Raw genomic sequence first — 22,574 nt, 5'->3', positions numbered from 1 at the left:
AGTTCCTGTCACCTTGTGCTTGTCCAGATCATTTTTCAGCGCTTGAGAGCTGGGATTTTAGGGTTCAAGCTGATGGGTTCTGTGTAGCTTCACTACAGCCTGCACAGGTTGGGATGGAGAGGTCACCTTTGAGATCATGATTTTTTTTAAAAATTTTGTGGCAGAGTCTCGCTCTGTCTCCCAGGCAGGAGTGCAGTGGCGTGATCTCTGCTCACTGCAACCTCTGCCGCCCAGATTCAAGCAATTCTCCTGCCTCAGCCTCCCTAGTAGCTGGGATTACAGGCACCCACCACCATACCTGGATGATTTTTGTATTTTTAGTATAGACGGGTTTCACCATGTTGATCAGGTTGGTCTCAAACTCTTGACCTCAGGTGATCTGTCCACCTAGGTCTCCCGACATACTGAGATTACAGGCATGAGCCTCCACGCCCAGCCAAGGTCATGATTTTTTGATGCAATAAACCTGAGAGTGCCTCCGCCTGGTCCCCCGTGTAAGATGCAGGCTGTGCTTAGGTCTCCATGACTCTTCTTTCCTGTCCTCTGTGCTCACATTCAACAGACTAAGTGCTGCAAGGCTCTGTGCATAGTCCGGACCTCTCCCTGAGGCACCTGATGGGGTGGGGGTGCTTGCTTAAAGCAAGGGTGAGTGGGAATTAGGGAGCCAGTGGAGAGGGGCTCGGGTGGAGACCCTGGAGCATGAGGACAAACTGCAGGACACTACACGGAGCGCCAGGGTATGTAGGGCTGTCCTCCTCTGAGCTGGGCTTGGATTCACTTTTGTGGTCCCTTGTGTCCCTGTGGTGTGACTTCAGGAAGTATTTGACCATGTAGTTGCTTTTTTTTTTTTTGTGAGACGGGGTTTTGCTCTCGTTACCCAGGCTGGAGTGCAATGGCGCGATCTTGGCTCACCACAACCTCCGCCCCCTGGGTTCAAGGAATTCTCCTGCCTCAGCCTCCTGAGTAGCTGGCAGGCACACACCACTGTGCCCAGCTAATTTTTTGTATTTTTAGTAGAGATGGGGTTTCACCATGTTGACCAGGATGGTCTCAATCTGCTGACCTCGTGATCCACCCGCCTTGGCCTCCCAAAGTGCTGGGATTACAGGCTTGAGCCACCGCGCCCGGCCTTGTAGTTGCTTTTTTAGGCATGTAGTTGATATTTTGAACTCTGTCATCTGTGTATTTTTTTTTCTGTCAGAACCAGGTTAATAACGTTTGTTGGCCGGGCACGGTGGCTCACCCCTGTAATCTAGCACTCCGGGAGGCCAAGGCGGGCAGGTCACAAGGTCAGGAGATTGAGGCCATCCTGGCTAACATGGTGAAACCCCATCTCTACTAAAAATACAAAAATTAGCTGGGTGTGGTGGGAGCACCTGTAGTCCCAGCTACTTGGGAGGCCGAGGCAGGAGAATTGCTTTAACCCAGGAGGCAGAGGTTGCAGTGAGCCAAGATCATGCCACTGCACGCCAGCCTGGGTAACAGAGTGAGACTCCATCTCAAAAAAAAATAAATAAATAAATAATGTTTGTTAAATAAATGCTTTGTTTTATCTGTAATTTTATACTTTCCACTTTAAAACCTTCAATGGGTTTCTTCTTTGTGTGCATTTTATTTTTGTTTGCTGATTCACACAGTGTCTTAGGACTCCCTGGGGTGTAGTCGGAGGAAAGCATTTCAGTAAACACTCAGATTAAGAATCCTCAGTGCCACTGGGACCCCTGAATCTTCAGATTAGGGCCAGGCTGTCATTAGCCCTGGGCATACAACTATACTTTTCGTTCCACAGTAAATACTAGAACTGTGATCAGTGCACAAAACAAATAATGGTGACCAGAGGTTGTTAATATGCAGTCATCATGTGTGGATATTGCAGATACAGGAAATATTAGGGCATTTTGAAAGTTGTTTGCAGGGGGGCATCTTGGTGTGTCCCCACTATATCCACTTTCTCTAGCCTCTGACCCTTCCTTCTTTCCTAGTGGGGGTGGGTGGGAATACTCAGAGACACAGAATTGTGCCCACACTGATGGGGAGTGTTACAGTTGCTGTCCCCAAGGAAAATCCACACATACTCAAGAGCACCCCCATGTCTGAGGTGCTGCTGCCATGCCGCTTTCCTCCTGCCCTCATTGTCACTTCTACGACCCACAGGCCCGTACCACCTTGACCCTGTGGCCTTGCCGCCTCCTGCTTTGGCTGGGTCCTCTGTTTGCATCCTTCTTCCCTGAGTCTACTCTCGTCCTCCCTCCTCTCCTGGCTCCCATCCTGTGAGGCCCTGCCTTGCCCTCTTCCTTCCCTTAGCACTCACTTTCTGATGTGTTCTTTCAGTGATTCTCATTCTCTGTCCGCGCTGGAGCATGGGCTGTTAGGGAGCAGGAGGTGTCTGTTTTGTTAAGACTGTGTTCCAGGTGTCTAGAGGGTCACCCTCCTGGGCACTGGGGTCAGCTCCCCAAAATGAGTAAATAGATGAGGAATCCCCAGCCTTTGATGTGTCAAACAGTAAAGCAGATGAAAGATGGGTGTGGTTTCTGCTCCTGCCCCTATCATGGAGCTGTGGGTTTCTGTGGGATGCTGTTTTGCCCAGCCATGCTCTTGCCCTCGCCAGCATTGTGTGTGGACTTTCTGCTCTGTGCAGACGAGAACAAAAGGTCACTAGCACAGTGCTGGTCTACCTTAGACATAGAGCTTTCTTTTTTTTTTTTTTGAGACGGAGTTTCGCTTTTGTTACCCAGGCTAGAGTGCAATGGCACGATCTTGCTCACCGCAACCTCCGCCTCCTGGGTTCAGGCAATTCTCCTGCCTCAGCCTCCTGAGTAGCTAGGATTACAGGCACGCGCCACCATGACCAGCTAATTTTTTGTATTTTTAGTAGAGACGGGGTTTCACCATGTTGACCCGGGATGGTCTCGATCTCTTGACCTCGTGATCCACCCACCTTGGCCTCCCAAAGTGCTGGGATTACAGGCGTGAGCCACCGTGCCCGGCCAGGAGACATAGAGCTTTCACCCGGCCAGCGGGTTTCTCTATGTATGAAACTGGATGCAGGGCCTGCTGGATTCGGGTCATCACTCAGGCCTGTTCTTTGCCAGGTTACCTGTCCTGCTGCCGATTCCTGGATGACAATCAGATCGTCACCAGCTCTGGAGACACCACATGGTAAGTAACTGACCTGGAGCAGGCAGTGCCTTGAGAACCCCGCAGCCCCTGGCATATTCCTCTGTGAACACATAGGAAATAAGGCTCTTGACATGAATTATTAGGCCATCTTTAAGTGACCTTAAGATTTAAAACACACAGTAGCAACGTGTGAATTCATTATATCATTTTCTTTTTATTGTTTGAGATTTAGTTTTGCTCTTGTCAGTCAGGCTGGAGTGCAATAGTGCAATCCTGGCTCACCACAACCTCTGCCTTCCGAGGTTCACATGATTCTCCTGCCTCAGCCTCCCGAGCAGCTGGGATTACAGGCACCAGCTACCATGACTGGCTAATTTTTGAATTTTTAGTGGAGATGGTGTTTCACCATGTTGGCCAGGCTGGTCTCGGACTCTTGACCTCAGGTGATCTGCCCACCTTGGCCTCCCAAAGTGCTGGGATTACAGGCGTGAGCCACCACACCCAGCCGCATTATACTTTTAATAGATTTACAAAGTTCAGTTTTCAGCAGCTAAGAACTGAAATAGAGATATTTTAAGTACAATCAGGCTCTAAGTGCCTGCTCTTCCTTTTTTCCCCTGTGTATATTTGTACTTCCTTGGGTGGTGTTAGGTGAGAGGAGAGTGAGTTTCAATTGTCCCTTTCTGACAGCACCATGTTATTGCAAACAGTGAGTGAGGCCTAAAAATAACAGATAACACAGTTCAGGTGAATTGTGTCAGACTTCATGTCTAGAGTTTTCACCTTACAGGTAAACAGAAGCCCACTTAAATAAACCCTAGAATATTTTCATTTGTGGCATCAAAGTACATAAATTAAATGACCAGAGTTATTTTATGAGAGTCATTTTAGACTTTAGGTGGCCTTGTGGGTTTTTCTGATCTTCTGAGGCTTGATTTGGTGGCAGGAGCTGTGCCCAGGCTAGGGCACAGACCCCTAGTCACACAGTTGGTGGGGTTCACTGAGACTGCCCTTAACCAATTTGTCTGCAAAGCGTCTCCACGTGGTGTTACAAGGTGTCCTTGTATACATTTCGTAGATTTACAAAAGATCTGTCATCCAGATTGTCAAATCTTGAAGAGATTTATTATTTATTAGAAGATATTTTTAAAGCGCTTCTGTTCATTAATCATTTTTTTCAGACTCTTAACCTATCTTCCTTCCTTTTCTGCAGTCCCTCAGGCCCTAGAGAGGAGACTCCCTGTGTGGTTTCTGTTAAGATTGGCTGATGGGATTCACACTGCCAGGCCCAGCTAGGCTTTCCTCTGAGGCTGACATGAATGGACAGTGCTCACTGGTGTTGCCTTCCATGGGGTCAAGGCACAGGAACAACACATGGGCCAGCATGTGGCTCTCATAGCTGTCCTTACACCACCAGGCTTCTGCTCTGTGCAGGGCACTGTCAGGTGTCTCACCTTTTGACAGCCGTTAAGCGGAAACACAGTAGAATACCATGACCACTGAGAACTCAGCTGGTCTCCTGTTTGTGATTCCAGGAAAGGACAAGGGGACCTCAGAATTGCTCCAAGCCACTGTTTACCTGGCATTGCCTTCTCCTGCCTGCCTTTCTAAGACCTTGTGAAGGGGGACCGGGGGGCAGGCACAGAGGGAGCAGCCACAGGTGGAGGAGCGTCCCTCTGCCACGCATGGGTTCCCCATAGCTTCCTGCTACCCCTCTATGCCCATCCGTGACCTAAGAGTATGGCACAGCCTCGACGTTTCTGCTTAAAAAGTGTCTCAGCTCCCTGCTTGCTGGTGTCGGAGTTGAGGTGGTGACCCTGTCATTCTGAAGCCCAGGCCCTGTGCTCCTCTCTGGATAATTTTGCTTGCTTTGCTCTGTTTCCCTTCCAGAGTTGTATTGCATTTGAATTTGTCTTGAAACAATTTGCATTTTTTAAGTAACAGTGCAGAGGCTTGCTGTGGTCCTGGGTGGATTGAAGGACAGTTTGTCACATGACTAGCCACCCAAGAAGGTGAGGCTGATGTCCACTTGTCATTCGCCCCTGCTCCAGTGCCCTGTGGGACATCGAGACCGGCCAGCAGACGACCACATTTACCGGACACACTGGAGATGTCATGAGCCTTTCTCTTGCTCCTGACACCAGACTGTTCGTCTCTGGTGCTTGCGACGCTTCAGCCAAACTCTGGGATGTGCGAGAAGGCATGTGCCGGCAGACCTTTACCGGCCACGAGTCTGACATCAACGCCATTTGCGTGAGTCTGGGTGAAGATGTGAGGCTGGGGCCTCTGCCGGCTCTGCTAGCTGTTCGGATTGCTAAGTGTTAAACTTTTCTGGATTAGACGCTCTCCTTTTTTTTTTTTTTTTTTTTTTAACTTTGTTTTTGTTTTTGTTTTTGAGATGGAGTCTTGCTCTGTCACCCAGGCTGAAGTGCAGTGGCATGATCTTGGCTCACTGCAACTTCCACCTCCCCGGTTCAAGCAGTTCTCCTGCCTAAGCCTCCCGAGTAGTTGGGATTACAGGCACCCACCACCATGCCTGGCTGATTTTGTATTTTTAGTATACATGGGGTTTCACCATAGTGGCCAGACTGGTCTCCAACTCCTGACCTCAGGTGATCTGTCCGCCTTGGCCTCCCAAATGCTGGGGTTACCGGCATGAGCCACTGTGCCTGGCCTCTTGTCTGATTCTTACACAACCTTATTTACAGATGGGTATACAGAAAGCTCCCTATGGAAATCTTACCTGTGTTGACCGTTTGTCTCACAGATACTCATGGTGTGTCTGTTGTGTGCCAGTCCCTGTTCCCACCTCTACAGCTGAGCAGTGGTTGGGATCCTGGAGGGGAGTGACAGTAAGATACCTCAGTTCACCAGTTACTGGTTATAGATCCTTACTGGTCAGGGGCACAGCTGACCAGGGAACCTGCCCTCCTCTTCAGCACCTGATGACTGGGCAGTGTCCAGCCCCTGGCCTTGTGAGAAGACTTGGTTGGATGTATCTGTTGGTTGGACAGAGCTCTGCTGCAGTCCCAACCACTGCCCTGGTCAGCCCTTCTCCGCTCTTTCTTCGCTAAGCCCTGATGTCTGGCAGCTATAGTAACATGCCTGCCTGTCAGTGATGACTAGTTTGTCACTATTCCTTTGGAATAAATTGTACTCTTTGGGGACTGTAATCACAGTGTCCAAGATCACAGTGTTTTGTTTTCATTTTTTTTTAATTCAGTGTCTATAAGAGAATGTCAGAAATAGCCTATATTTCAAATCGTCACGCCGGGGTATTGGAAAAAGTTTTCAATTAGCAATAATCACAATAATCGCACCTCAGATAAACCCCATTGGCTACGATGCTGCCACTGTGCAAAGCTGATCACAGTGTGTGTGTTTCCCCGGTGCAGATTCCCTCCCATCCCCAGTCCCCTGTATAGCTCCCATCCCCAGGCCCCTGTGGTACCATCCCTCTGTTCTTACCAGAACACAGTCTTCTGGTCTTTGCCTGCTGTGCACTCTGCAGCCCTACCATTGAGCAGTCCATATTCTCAGTATTTCTTTCTGAATGCTTACATGATGTCTTGATTTGCTTTCTCTTTCCAGTTCTTTCCAAATGGCAATGCATTTGCCACTGGCTCAGACGATGCCACCTGCAGGCTGTTTGACCTTCGTGCCGACCAGGAGCTCATGACTTACTCCCACGACAACATCATCTGCGGGATCACCTCTGTCTCCTTCTCTAAGAGCGGGCGCCTCCTCCTTGCTGGGTACGACGACTTCAACTGCAATGTCTGGGATGCACTCAAAGCCGACCGGGCAGGTAGGTGGCCATGGGGACCATGTTCACATAGTATCTTTAGGGTGGACACAGGGTGGTTGCATAAACTGCAGCATTTTAGTGTCAGTGGGACTGTGGCATGGCATAACAGGCGTGATAGTCACAAACTGACGGCCCAGCTCTGGACTCCAAGGAGCACGAGCAGATCTTCCCACACACGCTGGGGAGGGTGCAGGAGAGGGTCAGTGGGCGGGAGAGGGTCAGCACATATCAAAGGCAAGCATGTTATTGCCACGTGTATTAAAACACTAGATGTTAGATGTAGCTTTGAAAAAAAAAAGTAAAAAAAAAAATAAAACACTAGATGTATACAAAATGAGGCTTCTTTACTAACAATGAACATTCAGGCATTTGAATTTGAGAATTGTTGAGACTGACAGAATCTTTGAGCCTCGTTTGTCTAAGTACCTGGGAAGATGGAAGCAGGGAGCATGCTACAGGCCGTGGCAGTTACTAGGGATTCCTGCTGCTTCCGGACGGGTGCCACTCCCACCTCCTGGTTAAACACCCGTCTTTTTTCTCCCCAGCCTGGGGTTCCAGAGTAGAGCCCTTCCGACCAAGTCCCACAGTCCCAGTGCTGTGGAAGGGCTGTGGAGGCCAGCGCAGGCCTTGCTAGAGCACATGCCGGCCCCTGTGCTCAGCTGTGTGCTGGCTGCAGGAGCTGGAGGAGGGCGGCTGAAATGGACCTTCAGATCCTCCTGGGAGGAAGTGGAGTTCCTGGTTGGTGATGATCCAAGCCAAGGCTGTTGGGAATGTTGACAGGAGGCTCCCTGATCATGTGATAGCGCCAGTGGTCTCAGCCACCATTGCTGCTCCTGTGTTCTGGGTCTCGTTGCAAGGCTGTAGGATCACAGACAAAGGAAAAGCAGCTCCGGCCCTAAGTGCCCGTGTTAAATTGCTTTGAGATTGGGTGGTTTTGATTTTTTTGATTGTGGTCTTTGCCTCTTTTTTAAGGTTTTATAAGTGAGTACCGAGAAGTCAGTGCAAAGGGCTGTGGATTTATTAATTATGTGTGTGCGTGTGCCTTTGAATTTTAACAAGGTTGGCCATATGCTTCAGTTTAATTCCCACCTGGATGCAACTTTCTCTCCCTTCCTGGCTGTTGGGGACTCTGGGACTTGTCCCATAAGATATGTGCCATCTGCCCTCGTCACAACATGGCACACAGGTGAGATTGATGGCTCTAGGCTTTGGCGTGATTCTGCTGTTGTTTGCTCCCAGGTGTCTTGGCTGGGCATGACAACCGCGTCAGCTGCCTGGGGGTGACTGACGATGGCATGGCTGTGGCGACGGGGTCCTGGGATAGTTTCCTCAAGATCTGGAACTAATGCCAGTAGGTAATGCAGCAACCCAAATGCCCTTGTCTGAGGAGAGCTGTGCATGTTTCTCATAGAACGTATGAAGTTGTGATTAATGGTTTCTAGATAAATGTTGATGTAGCGTTGATTTGGAATTGTGTTGTGGGGAACACTCACAGAAATCTGAAGTCATGTGCCCTCAGCTGCAGACACTCGTGCAGCGGAGGGAAGAGCAGTGACCTGCCTTGTATCTGTACTTAGATACTCTGCTTCTTTTCACATTTCTTTCAACTCTGTTTAAAACAGCATGTGGATGCCATGGAGACTGGAAGACCATTCCAACTTTGACGCATTACCATGAGAGCATATCCTATCCAACCGTACTAACGTGGACACCCTACACCTCCCCTCAGAACTTCAAAAGGGCAAGATCTTTTTTCCTTCACTTATTGCTGAAACCAAGAGCACAATTCCCATTAAGAGAAGGATCTCTGTGCTGTAAACTAAAACAAATTGTGCATTCCTTCTGGGGCCATCGTCTTTGTTTTCTTTTTTGTCTTGAATGAATTTTAAAAGGAAATATATAATAAAATTGTTAACCCGAAGGTAAACTTGAGTGTAATTGTGAGACAAACACACCTTTCTACTAGTTTATTTGAATTTTAGACCAGTGACCCTGTTTTGTGACATTCACACAAAACAAGCTGCTGAGGGCTTTGTTCATCTGGTCATCATGTCCAAATTTCAGTCATGTTCGTAGCAAGATTTTGAAAGCATTCATATTTCCTTTTTAAAATATATTCCTTAGTGTTCAGCAGTTACTCAAAACCAGAGAGTCTAGGGCAGCCTCTTTGGCATTGTCAATGATGTGAATTCAGTCCCTGGTTTTTAATTTTCTGTTTAGTGTCACAGAACATTGTTGCACACAAACATGGCATAGAAAAGAACATGTTCAGAAGCCATGGGACCAAGCACATGTGGTGATGGTCTCGAATGCGTGATCAGAGAGTCCTTCGCCTTGGCTGAAAAGTGAGCTCAGATCCAGCACCACTTTCCTCCTAACCCATCCTGTCTGTCTTCTGAGTTGTTTTTAATCTCACTTTGGGTTTCCTTGTGAAGTTGGAGGGAAGTTTATAAAGCCTAACACTACCCCACCCCCAACAAGGAGGAACCTCTGTTTTCAAGAGCGATGCCTGTCCTGTGCTTGGATAGTCAGTTAATTGTGTATGAAACAATGTACAAATCAATGTTTTGAAAATAATGATCTCAGACTTTCTAAGTTAAATTTTAAAAATTTTGATTGTTTGCCATATTGGGTGGGTTTACTCTTAGAATCGCATGCTGTAGAAATGCTCAAAAGTGCATACAGGACTCAGTCCTTAGGTGTTCTTTTTCTTTTGAGAAGTAACCTCTTACAGTTGTAACCATTGCGGCTCTGTCCACTTCTTGTTGCTGCTCTGTGGCACATATCGGAAGCAGTACAGCGCGCGGCTCTACACGCTTGGGTAGCGGGATAAGTCACTGTTTTCTTTCTTTCTTTTAAAAAACAAAAGTACTGTTGCAAACGACTGCTGTTGGATTCTGAGGGTGGGGAGGGAGGGAGAGGAGGAGGGAGGGGGAGTGAAGAATCTGCCCTCCTTTATGGATTCTAAAGGGCCCTAAGCGTCCAAGGCGGCTCGTTCCCATCATGCACAGATTGTCCTGGTGTTCATTTCAAGACCAGTGTTGAGCAGCGTTTGGAAAGCAGGTTCTGTGGGACCCCCGCCCTGACCCCCGGCACTCCTTCATAGCAGCAGTAGTGGCTTCTCCATCCTGTTTTCTGCAACATTCTATACAAAACTGTGCTGTGACCTTGCGGTAGGCCTGGATCTGGCAAAGAGAATACAAATGAAACCCCTTCTTTCTCTCTCCATCAAACAACTCTGTAGAGCTCTCTGCACCCTTCCCCTCTCCACTTTTTGTATTTAATTTTAAAGTCAGTGTACTGCAAGGAAGCTGGATGCAAGATAGATACTATATTAAACTGTACTGTTATTTAAGATGTAATAAAGCAGTTTGACATGAGGGACTTTGGTCTGGTGATTATTTATGGGTCCATTTTCAGTTGATGGACGTGCCCCCATCCCTACACTGCCCCTGCTGCCGTGAGGTCTGACGGATGTGGTCATGCCAGTGCCTTGCCCGCCCACATCACAGAACCCATAAATGGCACATTGGCTCCTTGGAGGGGTTCCTGAGTAGCTCCACCTCACAGGCCTGCAGAGCAGTGAGCTCTACCTGCTACTCACCAGGCATAGGCCTTGCCCACAGTACCATGGGAGTCTCCACGGGCAGCTGCCTTACCTTTCTCTTCTGCCATTTCCCTCCCCTGGGATATCTGAGGTTGTGTTACTCCAGAGACTAGCTTTCTTTGGGACTAAACTGAGCGTTCCTCTTGGTCTGAATAAAAAGAACTGCATCTAGTAAGAAAAAAATGAACACTAGTCATGGGAGCGTGGAAGACCATAGCTGTATGCTGTGTGCGTCCCAAATAGCCACTCCAGGCTCTGGGACCATCCACTTCCCTGCTTTCCAAGCCGTTTTTTTTTTTTTTTTTTAAACAGCGTCTTGCTCTGTTGCTTAGGCTAGAGTGCAATGGCGCTATGTCGGCTCACTACAGCCTCCCCCTCCCGGCTTCAAGAGATTCTTCTGCCTCAGCCTCCCAAATAGCTGGGATTACAGACGCCCGCCACCGACCATGGCTAATTTTTGTATTTTTAGTAGAGACAGGGTTTCACCATGTTGGTCAGCCTGGTTTCAAACTCCTGACCTCATGATCCACCCACCTTAGCCCCTCCCAAAGTGCTGGGATTACAGGTGTGAGCCACCATGCTGGGCCAAAGCTGGTGATTTTTAAAAATCTTAAACAGGCAATACAAAATTAGCTGGGCGTGGTGGCGCATGCCTGTCATCCCAGCTACTTGGGAGGCTGAGGCAGGAGAATCACTTGAACCTGGGAGGCACAGCGGCTGTAGTGAGCCGAGATTGCGCCATTGCACTCTAGCCTGGGCAATAAGAGCAAAACTCAAAAAAAAGTTTTTTTAATCTTAAATAGGCATGTGTAGTGGCTCTCTCCTGTAATCACAGCACTTTGGGAGGCTGAGGCGGGCAGATCGCTTGAGCTCAGCAGTTCAGGACCAGCCTGGGCAATGTGGTAAAACCTTATCACTATTTTATTAAAAAAAAAAAAAAAAAAAAGGTGAGGCCAGGCACGGTGGCTCATGCCTGTAATCCCAGCACTTTGGGGGGCCAAGGAAGGTGGATCAGTTTGATCAACATGGTGAAACCCTGTCTCTACTAGAAATATAAAAAATTAGCTGGGCATGATGGTGGTGGCTGTCTGTAATCCCAGCTACTTGGGAGGCTGAGGCAGGAGAATCACTTGAATCAGGGAGGTGGCGTTTGCAGTAAGTAGAGATTGCATTACTCCAGCCTGGATGAGAGTGAGACTCATCTCAAAAAAAAAAAATCCGAGCACAGTGGCTCATGCCTATAACCCCAGCACTTTGGGAAGCCAAAGGGGGTGAATTACCTGAGACAGCAGTTCGAGACCAGTCTGACCAATACGGAGACACCCCATCTCTACTAAAAATACAGAATTTGCCGGGTGTGGTGGCCCATGCCTGTAATTCCAGTTACTTAGGAGGCTGAGGCAGGAGAATCACCTGAACCTAAGAGGTGGAGGTTTCGGTGAGCCAAGATCACACCATTGCACTCCAGCCTGGGCAACAAGAGTAAAACTGTCTCAATAGAAAAGATAAAATCTTAAATAATTTGTAAGGTTATCACAAGGTAACTTTGTAATTCCTGCAGCTCCAGAGGCTGAAACTGTGTTTTTTGTTTTTTGAGGTGGTTTAGCTCTGTCGCCCAGGCTGGAGTGCAGTGGCTCGATCCTGGCTCACTGCAGCCTCTGCCTACTGGGTTCAAGCAATTCGCCTGCCTCAGCCTCTCCAGTAGCTGGGTCTACAGGCGTGTGCCACGACGCCTGGCTAATATTTTATTTTTAGTAGAGACGGGGTTTCACTCTCTGTTGCTCCAGGCAGGGTGCTTGGTATGTCTGACGCAACCAAAGGTGCCCATCTGCAACCACTGCAATGACAACATGGCGCCATCTCCCTGGTGGTGCGACCTGGTGCTGTTTTAGGCTGCTGAAGTGGGTGTGATTGGCAGGCTGAACAGGGAGGGTTTGCTGGCTTCATCCTTATCCCCCACTTCTCCCTGAAATAAATGCGTTCTTCATAGACATGCAAGTTCTTCGCAAGCCCTAACCCTGCCAGCTGTCTTACAGAAGCCCCACTTAAAATGCTAGAGAGTTGAACTTGTCTTGAAGGCGTCAAAAGAAATTAAAAATTTTAAAATTTAAATGCTAGAGAGTACCTGAGGTGCTTCTCCAGCTGGCAGTTCCTGGAAGGGAGGGGGCCCAGCAGCCCGGAGGCATGGCGGGGCCTGCAGTGGTCTATCTTGGCCCCTGCACAGAGTACGTAAAGGCTGAGCATCTCAGCAGGGCCGCCCCGCCTCCTACTCCACTTCCTGCCTTTGGGAATTCCTGTTGGCTTCTGTATCCTAGCCTGGCACCCAGCATGGTGACGGAACTGGGACCCGCTGGCCTGATGCCCCTTCCCCTTGGCCTGGAAGAGCCAGAGCTGAGGAGGTCCCCTCCCTAGGGCAGCCTGCCTGTCCCCTGGCAGGCAAGGGGGCCACTGCCCCGCTTTCTTAGCAAAACAGGAAATGAAAATGGGTGCCAACAACGTGCATTTGGACAGCAGCACTGGCTGAGGCAGTGTGGAAAGAAGATGGTAATTCCACACTGGCTGAGTGAACTGCAACTATTTTCAAACTTTAAGCACAAAACTAGTTCGTAGATCGCATTACCCGGCCACAGCAGGAGCAGAGCCCTTTGCCACCAGCAGCCCCGCTGTCTGGGGGCCCAAGGCACACTTCCCGTGTCCGTGTCACCTGACTCTGCCCCCCACGCGGGCACACCTGTCACAGGAGCAAACAGGCAATGGAGTGACCTGTGGCTCGCTCCGGCTGTTGACTTACTGCAGGGCCTCATCCCTCCTCTCACCAAGAGGTGCGGAGCCACCCCCCTCTGTGCCATGTCCCAGGGATGAAGTTCCCCACCTCTATTTGCCTCCAGCACGTAGCACGCACGTCCACACCTGAGCAGGGGAGGGCAAGGTTTCCGTTCTGTCCCGTGCGTGTCACGCACCTAGCAGAGCCTGGCCCTCAGCAGGATGCCAGAGGCACACTCTGCCCATGCAAATCGGGGACACTTCCGCGGCCCGCCTGAGCGCTCCCAGGAAAGGCCGCCCCGGCCCCTCCCACTACGCTCTGGCCCCCCAACTCCCTTTCTTTCCTTGCTGGGTGACTTTGAACAACTTAGTTGGCCTTTGTTCCTCTGACTCCCCTGTGAAAAACGTGGACAATAAAAGTACCAAGCTGCTTGGTAAGGATCTTGTGAGGACACGGGGAGTCCCAGTCGTGCCAGGTGGTTACTGTTGATGCTCCCCACCCACCCTAGGCTAACATGGCCTCAGGGCCCTGGGCCTGCTACTCCCTCTGCAAGAGAAACACTTGTCCCTGACCACCCGTGGTCAAAACTGTACCCCAACCCCTGCCTGCCCCACTAGTTCTGCTTCTTGTCCGTCTGCCCCACTGGAAGGTGAACACCTGATGAACTTTGGTTTCCACTATTGAATCCTCAGGGTGCCTGGCACATGGCTGGCGTCCTGGGAGAGAGGTTGTCCCTCGCCCCAAACCAGTCCAAACAGGAGGCTGTCGTGTGGGCAGTTCCAGACACTGGCTCCTGCAGATGCCCCTGTCCTGGCTCTCAGCCTGGGCAGGTCCTGTGCTGGCTGCTGGTGGGAGGCTGCATGAGTGACCACATAGCCTGCCACACTGACGTCCTTTGCTGGGAGCCTTAGTCCCTCCCAGCCACCCTTCCCCCAGGCTCACAGCCACTTCCCCCTTGTGGGTTCTGGGCAGACTTTGTTCACCAGGTTCACTGGAGCCAGGCCACCTGAAGTCAATTTCCCTTCCCTCTCAGCCTCCGGAGCAACCCATACCCCAGCCCACCCCATCCTGCTCCACGCGTCATGGCCTCAGCTCCCCCTTCTCCCTCCACCCACCCCACCCATCCCTCCTGGCCCCCAGAAGAGGGTGGGTCCAGGTTTTTGGGGTTCTGAAGTCAACAAGGTAGCCGTCCTTAAAGAATATAAAAAACAATGCCAATTATGTGAAGAGTCCACTGCCGCCTTGAGCAATGGCAGCCCTGGGGCTGATGAAGGTCTTGGTAAGGGGTGCCACCCACTGCTGGCCCCTCCCCAGGGCCTGGTCAGGTAGGAAGAAGACTTTCCTGACCTCAAGTCTCTTGGAGGCAGACCCTCCTTTGGTGCACCATAGGGAGGGACTCTCTATTCCCGCCCCAGTCCCCACAACAGCCTTGGCCTCTTCTATTCCTGCTGCTGGGAGTCCCTTCCCTTTGGTCTCAGCCCAAGAAAAACTGCCTTTAGGCCCATTCCAGGTGCCCTTCCCAGCTCTGGCCTTAGTTACTGCCAGTCAGACCTAGGGTGAGGTGTGGGTGTGAGATCTTGGCCCCTGAATCTTCAAGGTACATCTGGGGCCTGCCCTGAGAAATTGCACAATGATGTCAGCTGAAGGAAGCCACAGCCCTGGTTTTGTTTTCTCTCCGGAGGCAGTCCCCAGGCCCAGGGTAGACAAAGGGCCTCCATATTACAGACGGGGGCAGCTGCTGGAGCTCCCTACATAGTGGGACACACGAAGGCGGCTTGCTGTGTGACCTGGGCCTACAAGAGTCACTGGAGGCGTTGCAGAAGCAGGCGACTGCTTACACTCTAGAAGATTCTATGGAGGGCTGGCCCAGTGCCTGGCTTGTTTGTGATCCATATACATCAAGCATTATTATGCTAATGGTCATATCCAAAAACTCAGCTCAAGCGTTATTATGCTAATTAATCTTACTATCCCACCAGGAAAAAAACCGGGCAGCTCACTGGCACTTCTGTGGGTGTGGCTGGTGGTCACTTCAAAACAGTTGGGTTTGCAAAATAACCCCAGGAGGAATTACAGAGCTTAAGAAATCCCCTCAAGTTCCCACAGCCATTGCTTCCTTTTCCAGTAGCCCTTGGTGCCCTGCACTTTACTGAGGTCCTGGACTGGAGAGCTGTGTGTTCCAGAAAGACTCGGCCAGTCGGTGTTCCTGGACTCTGGGTACCGGGCCCCCGGAGTCCTGACTGGACGCAGCCCGACCATAGCAGGTATGCGGGTTTGGGGAAGGCCTGCAGAGGACTCAGGTCCATGCTGAGCCCTGGCCAGGTGATCCACACAGGAAGTACAGACAGAGAAGGAACCTCAGAAAACAATGTCTGGGCCAGGTGCAGTGGCTTACACTTGTAATCCTAATATTTTGGGAGGCTGAGGCGGGTGGAGTTTGAGACCCAGCCAGGGCAAAATGGCAAAACCTCATCTCCACCAAAAAAAAAAAAAAAATTATATATATATATATATATATATATATATATATATATATATATATCTGCCGAGTGTGGCCGCACCCACCTGTAGTCCCAGCTACTCCGAAGCTGAGGAGGGAGGATGGCTTCCATCTGGGAGGTCAAGGCTGCAGTGAGCCGTGATCCTGTCACTGGACTCTGACCTGGGCGACAGAATCAGAGCCTATCTCAGAAAAACAAAACAGTGGCTGGCATTGGGGCGCCAGCAGGTTACAGCAGCTGCTCGTGCATGCACTGCCAGTTTACTCGACAGTTACCCAAGGGCTGAGAACTGCGCACAAGGCACATTGTTGGGACATCTGAGGCCTGAAGGCGCTAGTGGTGAGCAGCCACCAGTTTAGCGAGTGCGGGTTGGGTGGGGCCCGCAGTTCCAACAAACACTCCGAAGACAGCTCCTGTGGCTTTGGCCGCGGCCTCCAACTTCCCGGGTCGTCCAGCCTGTGGGGTGCGCAAAACACCGCCCCCTGTCCCCCTCGAGGAGGCCCGGACCACTAGGTCCTCCCTCCACTGCCAGCCTTGGGATCCCAGGCGCAGAGCCCTGGGGCCGCGGTGAGCGGGCAAGGCGCACTTGGGCGCTGGAGGTGGGTGTGAGGCCAAGCGCGGTTCCCCAAAGCGCAGGACAGCCCCGAGGGAGCGCAGCGCCGCCGCAGCTGCTCCGCCAGGTTTCGGTTCCCGAATCCCGCACGGTCCGCCCGCGTCACAGCCCGGTAATTAGGGAATCAGCAGCGGGCGGGGCCGCCTCTCGCTGGGCACCAGCGCTCCCCTGAGCCGGCCCACGTGGTTCAGGAGGTCCCGCCCGCAGTGGCGGTGAGTGGGGGCGGGACGCCGGGCAGAAGCTGGGGTCAAAAGGCCGGGTGTGCCGAAGCGTAGACCTGGCGGGCGGTACGGGAGGCGCGCTCCAGACGCGGCAGGTGAGTGGGGACCGGAGCCCTGCTTGGGGCGCCGACCGCTGGCTACTCGCATCACGGAGGCGCGCCCCTCTCCCGCTGCCCGCCTCCACTCCCGGGCCGCCCCTCGTCCGCACCGTCAGCCTCTTCCCCGCCTCGGCCGTCGTCCCCAGCCCCGCGCGGGACGTCTCGGCGCCCGTCGGACACTGCAGCTCCGCTGGGCGGCCCACGTGCGCAGCGACGCGGCGGGGCGCCTGCGTGGCGAGTGCGCATGCGCAGTGGGTGGCCGCGGCGCATTGCTGCTCGGCAGCGCTGGCGCCGGGGTCCGGGCGGCCATGGGGCAGCAGGCGGCCTGGAGGCCGAGGGTCAGGTAGCGACGGCTGGCGGCAGCGGGGCCTGCGGGCTCGGTCCGGCATGTAGACGTCCCCGCCGCAGGCGCTTGCGGCAACGAACGGTGAGTGAGCGGCCCCGGCCTGCCGTCCGCCCGGGGTCGCCCGCCGCCTGGGGTCATCGCTGCTGGGGAGCGTGCGGCCAGGCGGGGAGACACCGGTCCGGCCCTGCCCACCTGCCCTGCGGGGGACGCCGCGGACGCGCGGACCGGCCGCCGCTCCGCCCGGAACTGGGCGCCAGCACGGCCCAGGGCGAGGCTCGGCCTGGGGGACGGGTCTGAGGAAGGCCGCTGTCCGGCTTGCGCTCCGGGGCGGGGAAGGTGGGGCCGCCGGGCCCGGCCCGCGCTCGCTCGGTCACCTCTGCGTGGGCCACTAGGCCCTCGGTGTCCGGGCTTCCGCGGGTGGTTTCAGTGAGCAGGAGGGGTCTTTGACTCGTGAAAACTTAGAGGGGCCCAAACCTAGTGGGGAAGTAGTGAATAAAGGATTCTATACAGCAGGATCGGCATGGAATTCTCTAAAAACACTTCTTTGATTCAGCGCCCAATACTTGCCAGAAAATTCCAGTAGTCTGTGATGATGTTCCTACAGCCCAGGTGTCAGTGCCGGCCTTGAGCGCTAGGTCGTTTTCTTCTTAATTGTGGGAATAGGGCGCGCCCAGCTCTGAAGGCCTAGTGGAGTTTTCCTTCCCAGGCCAAGGACCACCCCCACCCTCCCTTTCCTCCTCCCCAAGCAATGGGATTCCTTTGAGCTTCGATTCAGAGTAACAAGTTATTTTTCCTTTCTTGTTTTGGAACACGCTTAAGTTGTACATTCAAAACTTCATTTTTCTTGGCTCTTGGTGGGAATACATTTCAGAACTCTTCATTTGTTCCATGTCTCTTTGACCTTAGTTGGCCTGAAACTAACATGTTTGCCTTAATAAGTAAGGTTTTGTTTTGTTTTGTTTTGTTTTGTTTCTGCTTTTTTGAGACGGAGTCTCCTCCGTCGCCCAGGCTGGAGTGCAGTGGTGTGATCTCGGCTCACTGCAAACTCCACCTCCCGGGTTCAAACGATTCTCCTGCTTCAGCCTCCCAAGCAGCTGGGACTATAGGTGCCCACCACAACGCCCAGCAAATTTTTGCATTTTTAGTAGAGATGGGGTTTCACCATGTTGGCCAGGATGGTATGGATCCCTTCACCTTGCAATCTGCCAGCCTCAGCCTCCCAAAGTGCTGCGATTACAGACGTGAGTCACCACGCCCGGCCGTAGGATTTTTTTTTTTCTCCTTCTGCCACCTTGTCTGAGAAGTAAGTTACTTTCAGGCCGAGCGCGGTGGCTCACGCCTATAATCCCAGCACTTGGGAGGCTGAGGTTGGTGGATCACGAGGTCAAGAAATCGAGACCATCCTGGCCAATGAGGTGAAATCCCGTCTCTACTAAAAATACAAAAAATAGCTGGGCATGGTGGTGCACACCTGTAGTCCCAGCTACTAGGGAGGCTGAGGCAGGAGAATTGCTTGAACCCAGGAGGCAGAGGTTGCAGTGAGCCGAGATTGTGCCGTTGCACTCCAGTCTGGGTAACTGCACTCCAGTCTGGGTAACGAGAGCGAAACTCCTTCTCAAAAATAAAAGAAGTAAGTTACTTTCACATCTTGTTAGATAACTCCCTTGAAGTGCTTATTCCTGCACATTGTTCCCCCAAGCCTCTGGACGTCTTCTGTCCCCTTGGAACTTCTGTGTATGGCCTGTTTGTTCTCTGCAGGGTCTTCACTGTGACTTTGCAGCCCCTTCATGGTGTTAGCACATTGGTTCTAAGCAATGTGAGGGGATCACAGGTGCCACTGCAGTAGCCGGGACAACAGTGTCATCATTAGGAGGTGTCCCCTCCAGAGGTTTGTGTGTGTGTTAGAAACGGGGCCTCACTCTGTCCCCCAGGTGTGTGTATAGTGGCATGATTATAGCTCCCTGTGACCGCAAATTCCTGGGCTCAGCTGAGGTTCCCACCTCAGCCCCCTGAGTTCCTGGAATTACAACCCTGTGCCACCACACTTAGCTGATAGGTACAATTTTTTGTAAAGATAGAGTCTCACTGTGCTGTCCAGGCTGGTCTCAAACTCCTGGCCTCAAGAAATCCTCCTGCCTCCGCTTCCCAAAGTACGAACAGTCTTTCTTTTTTTTTTTTTTGAACTCAGAGGTGGGTGTATGTTGCTCAAGTCAGTTGGCAGCTTGCTGTGTGGTCCCAAAACAGCATTTTCCCCTTGAAACAACTACTGTAAGAAGTCAGGTTTGCAGGCTAGCACAAAATCCTGTTTGAGTCATAAATTCTCAGTGAGGATCTCCGGGACAGCTGGCCCAGTCAAGAGTAGTCCTTGTGGAGTGGAGGTGGCGAATGAATAGGGGGAAAGTGGCGCTTGTGATGAAAACAAAAAACAATCTGTTTGATCTTACTGAGCTTCACACTTGAGAAAACGTAGGTCTGACTTGGAGAATTGAGAGGCAGGTGGTGGTTTGTGTCCTGGCAGGAAGGTGCAGGGCCTCCCCCGGCAGCTCCACTCATAGTCAGTCTGGACCTGTTGACAGTCACCATCCAGCTTCAGCCGTTCTGGACAAGTGGGTGTCAGTAAGGCTTTAGCTCGTAACCCCAGATTTCATTTCTACTCTCTGTGCTGGTGGCTCATCCTTTGCAATCTCTCCTGGCCCACGTTGCCAAAGTCCTAAGGTTAATACATGGGAATAAGTAAGTTAATAAAAAGAAGTATTTGTGTTCTTCAGACAGTTGGTGGAAAGTGTTCAGAGAAAAAGCAAAAGTGAGACAGGTGGTATGTGAGGATGCCACGTACACTTTGTGCACCTGAAACGGTGGCGTGACTCCTTGCCTCACCCTTCAGAACTGTACAGACCCTCCTTTTTCTCATCTGCTCCTGAGGTGGAGCCACCTCTAAAGAAAGCCCCCTTCAGACCTATAAGCTGCTTAGGTTTAATGAGGTCACAGGGTCAAGCCCTGTGGTCACATGGCCATAGCACTTTCTGGAAAGTCTTTCTCAGTGTGTGTACTGCCAGTGTGCGTGCCAGCCCTGGGCATTATTTACTGGGGGGAGACGAGGTGGGTAATTCAATGGGCAGTACGTTTTTTCCAACTCAGGGTTAACTGAGGCTGAATGTGTCCCCATTTCTGTCATGAAATACATTTTCCATTCAGTGTTTCAGCAAATACTGATCAGGGTCTCACATGGGAGCTCCTGTGTTTTATGTTTGTCTTTGTGTGGATGACTCTTGTTATGTCCTTTGCACATGTGTTTATTGGCATCTTAATGTTTTCCTTGCCACTTTTTTCTTTCTTTCTTTCTTTTTTTTTTTTTTTTGAGGCGGAGTTTCCCTCTGTTGCCAGGCCGGAGTGCAGTGGCATGATCTCGGCTCACTGCAACCTCTGACTCCTGGGTTCAAGCAACTCTCCTGACTCAGCCTCCCAAGCAGCTGGGACTACAAGGGCAGGCCACCATGCCCAGCTAATTTTTGTATTTTTAGTGGGGATAGGGTTGTACCATGTTGGCCAGGATGGTCTGGATCTCTTGACCTTGTGATCTGCCTGCCTCAGCCTCCCAAAGTGCTGGGATTACAGGCGTGAGCCACCACACCCGGCCCATAGTACTTTTTTTTAATAAAACTTCCTAATATAGAGGGTTCTGTTTGTTTGTTTTTTCATGGAGTCTTCCTCTGTTGCCAGGCTGGAGTGCAGTGGCACGATCTCACTGCAACCTCTGCCTCCTGAGTTCAAGCAGTTCTCCTGCATCAGCCTCCTGAGTGGCTGGGAAGATAATTTTTTTAAGTTGGTTTTAATATTTAATATTGTTTTATAAATTAGTTTGCTGCTTAGTCATCAAATTAATCTTTGCAAGTAAATATGAACAGAACTTCTAGGATGGGTGCAGTGGCTCATGCCTGTAATCCCACCACTTTGGGAGGCTGAGGCGGGTGGATCACCTGAGGTCAGGAGTTTGATAACAGCCTGGCTAACAGGGCAAAAACCCCATCTCTAATAAAAATACAAAAAGTAGCCTTGCATGGTGGTGGGTGCTGTAATCTCAGCTACTCAGGAGGCTGAGGCAGGAGAATCGCTTGAACCTGGAAGGTGGAGGTTGCAGTGAGCCAAGATCACACCACTATACTGCAGCCTGAGCAACGGGGGAGACTCTGTCTTACAAAAAGAGACAAAAAAAGAAAAGAAAAAAATGTCCAATGCTTTCTTCTATAGAGTTTTATAGTTTTGGTTCTTTCTTTTAGGTCTATAATCCATTTTGAGTTAATGTTTGTGTTTAGTATGAGGATGTGGTTGGGCTTTATTCCTTTAGACATGGCTGTCCAGTTGTTCTAGAACTATTGGGTGAAAAGATTATCCTCTCCCTGTTAAATCACCTCAGAACCTCTGTCAGAAATTCATGGACTACGTGTGTGCGGGGGTCTGTGGCATCTACTCTGGGCTGTCTGTTCTGTTTCCTTGATCTATATGTCAGTCTTGGTATAACACACTGTCCAGTTCCTATAGTTTTACAACAGGTCATTAACTCAGTAGTGTTAGCCCTCCATGTTTGTTCTTTTTGAAAGTATTTTTAGCTAGTCTAGAAAAATATTCATGTGAATTTTATCAGCTTGTCCTTTCCTTTAGAAAAGCCTGCTAGGATTTTGATGGTTGGGTTTAGGTAACATTTGCAGATCAATTTGATGAGAACTAAGATCCTAATATTTAGTCCTCCAATCCATGAACATGGTATGTCTCTCCATTTATTTAGAGTTCCTTTCATCTCTATCAGCAATAGATTGTAGTTTTCAGTATGCAGTTCTTATATCTTTTGCCAAATGTATCCCTACATATTTTACATTTGTAATGCTATGAATTTTGTGTGTGTGTGTGTGTGTGTGTGGGTGTGTTTTAAGATGAAGGTTCGCTATTGTTACCAAGGCTGGAATGCAGTGGTATAATCTCAGCTCACTGCAACCTCCATCTCTTAGGTTCAAGTGATTCTCCTGCGTCAGCCTTTCAAGTAGCTGGAATTAGAATCGTGTGCCACCATGCCGGGCTAATTTTGTATTTTTGGTAGAGAAGGGGTTTCATCGTGTTAGTGAGGCTAGGCACGAACTCTTGACCTCAGGTGATCCACCTGCCTCGGCCTCACACAGTGCTGGGATTACAGGCTTGAGGCATTCTGCCTGACCAGAAATTTTATTCTATTTATTTTATTTTTATTTTTTTGAGACAGTCTCGCTCTGTCGCCCAGGCTGGAGTGCAGTGGCACAATCTCAGCTCACCGAAACCTCCGCCTCCTGGGTTCAAGTGATTCTCTTCCCTCAGCCTCGAGTAGTTGAGATTACAGGCACATGCCACCGTGCCTGGCTAATGTTTATACTTTTAGTAGAAACGGGGTTTCGCCATATTAGCCAGGCTGGTTTCGAACCCTTGACCTCAGGTGATCTACCCACCTCCGCCTCCCAAAGTGCTGGGATT

The 22,574-nt window shown here is 50.8% G+C and overlaps 2 protein-coding genes, 1 long non-coding RNA gene and 1 other non-coding gene across 17 annotated transcripts in view; 2 read left to right on the top strand and 2 right to left on the bottom strand.

The window, feature by feature from the left end:
• The window catches only part of GNB1 (G protein subunit beta 1), a 100,761-nt gene extending 90,453 nt beyond the window's left edge, over positions 1 to 10,308 (top strand). For 7 of the 10 annotated variants that reach the window (XM_035307382.3, XM_035307373.3, XM_078330043.1 and 4 more), the window contains 5 exons: positions 3,093 to 3,159; positions 5,172 to 5,373; positions 6,712 to 6,928; positions 8,168 to 8,283; positions 8,551 to 10,308. In XM_035307382.3, coding sequence (XP_035163273.1) covers positions 3,093 to 3,159; positions 5,172 to 5,373; positions 6,712 to 6,928; positions 8,168 to 8,274 — 593 coding nt within the window. In that variant the 3' untranslated portion in view covers positions 8,275 to 8,283; positions 8,551 to 10,308. The remainder of the gene's footprint in view (positions 1 to 3,092; positions 3,160 to 5,171; positions 5,374 to 6,711; positions 6,929 to 8,167; positions 8,284 to 8,550) is intronic. The other 3 variants (XM_035307385.3, XM_078330046.1, XM_054236832.2) reach the window with 1 other exon arrangement.
• LOC118143299 (U4 spliceosomal RNA) lies at positions 6,346 to 6,485 on the bottom strand. The gene has a single exon (XR_004727528.1). It is a non-coding gene; the product is annotated as a U4 spliceosomal RNA (small nuclear RNA).
• Positions 10,309 to 10,587: 279 nt separating the features above from the next.
• Positions 10,588 to 17,739, bottom strand: LOC118155315 (uncharacterized). Its single transcript, XR_013519717.1, has 3 exons — positions 17,646 to 17,739; positions 15,865 to 15,961; positions 10,588 to 10,703 (listed from the first exon to the last, which is right to left on the bottom strand). It is a non-coding gene; the product is annotated as an uncharacterized LOC118155315 (long non-coding RNA).
• Positions 16,691 to 22,574, top strand: part of NADK (NAD kinase) — a 24,685-nt gene continuing 18,801 nt past the window's right edge. For 4 of the 5 annotated variants that reach the window (XM_035307372.3, XM_035307368.3, XM_054236825.2 and 1 more), the window contains exon 1: positions 16,983 to 17,159. The gene's annotated coding sequence lies outside the window, so the exon portion shown is untranslated. Of the gene's footprint in view, positions 16,730 to 16,982; positions 17,160 to 22,574 lie in introns of those variants that run through there. The other variant, XM_035307369.3, reaches the window with a different exon arrangement.

Source organism: Callithrix jacchus, chromosome 7 (genome assembly GCF_049354715.1).
Source record: "Callithrix jacchus isolate 240 chromosome 7, calJac240_pri, whole genome shotgun sequence".
NCBI classification, from domain to species: Eukaryota; Metazoa; Chordata; class Mammalia; order Primates; family Cebidae; genus Callithrix; species Callithrix jacchus.
This window is presented reverse-complemented; position numbering and strand designations above follow the sequence as displayed.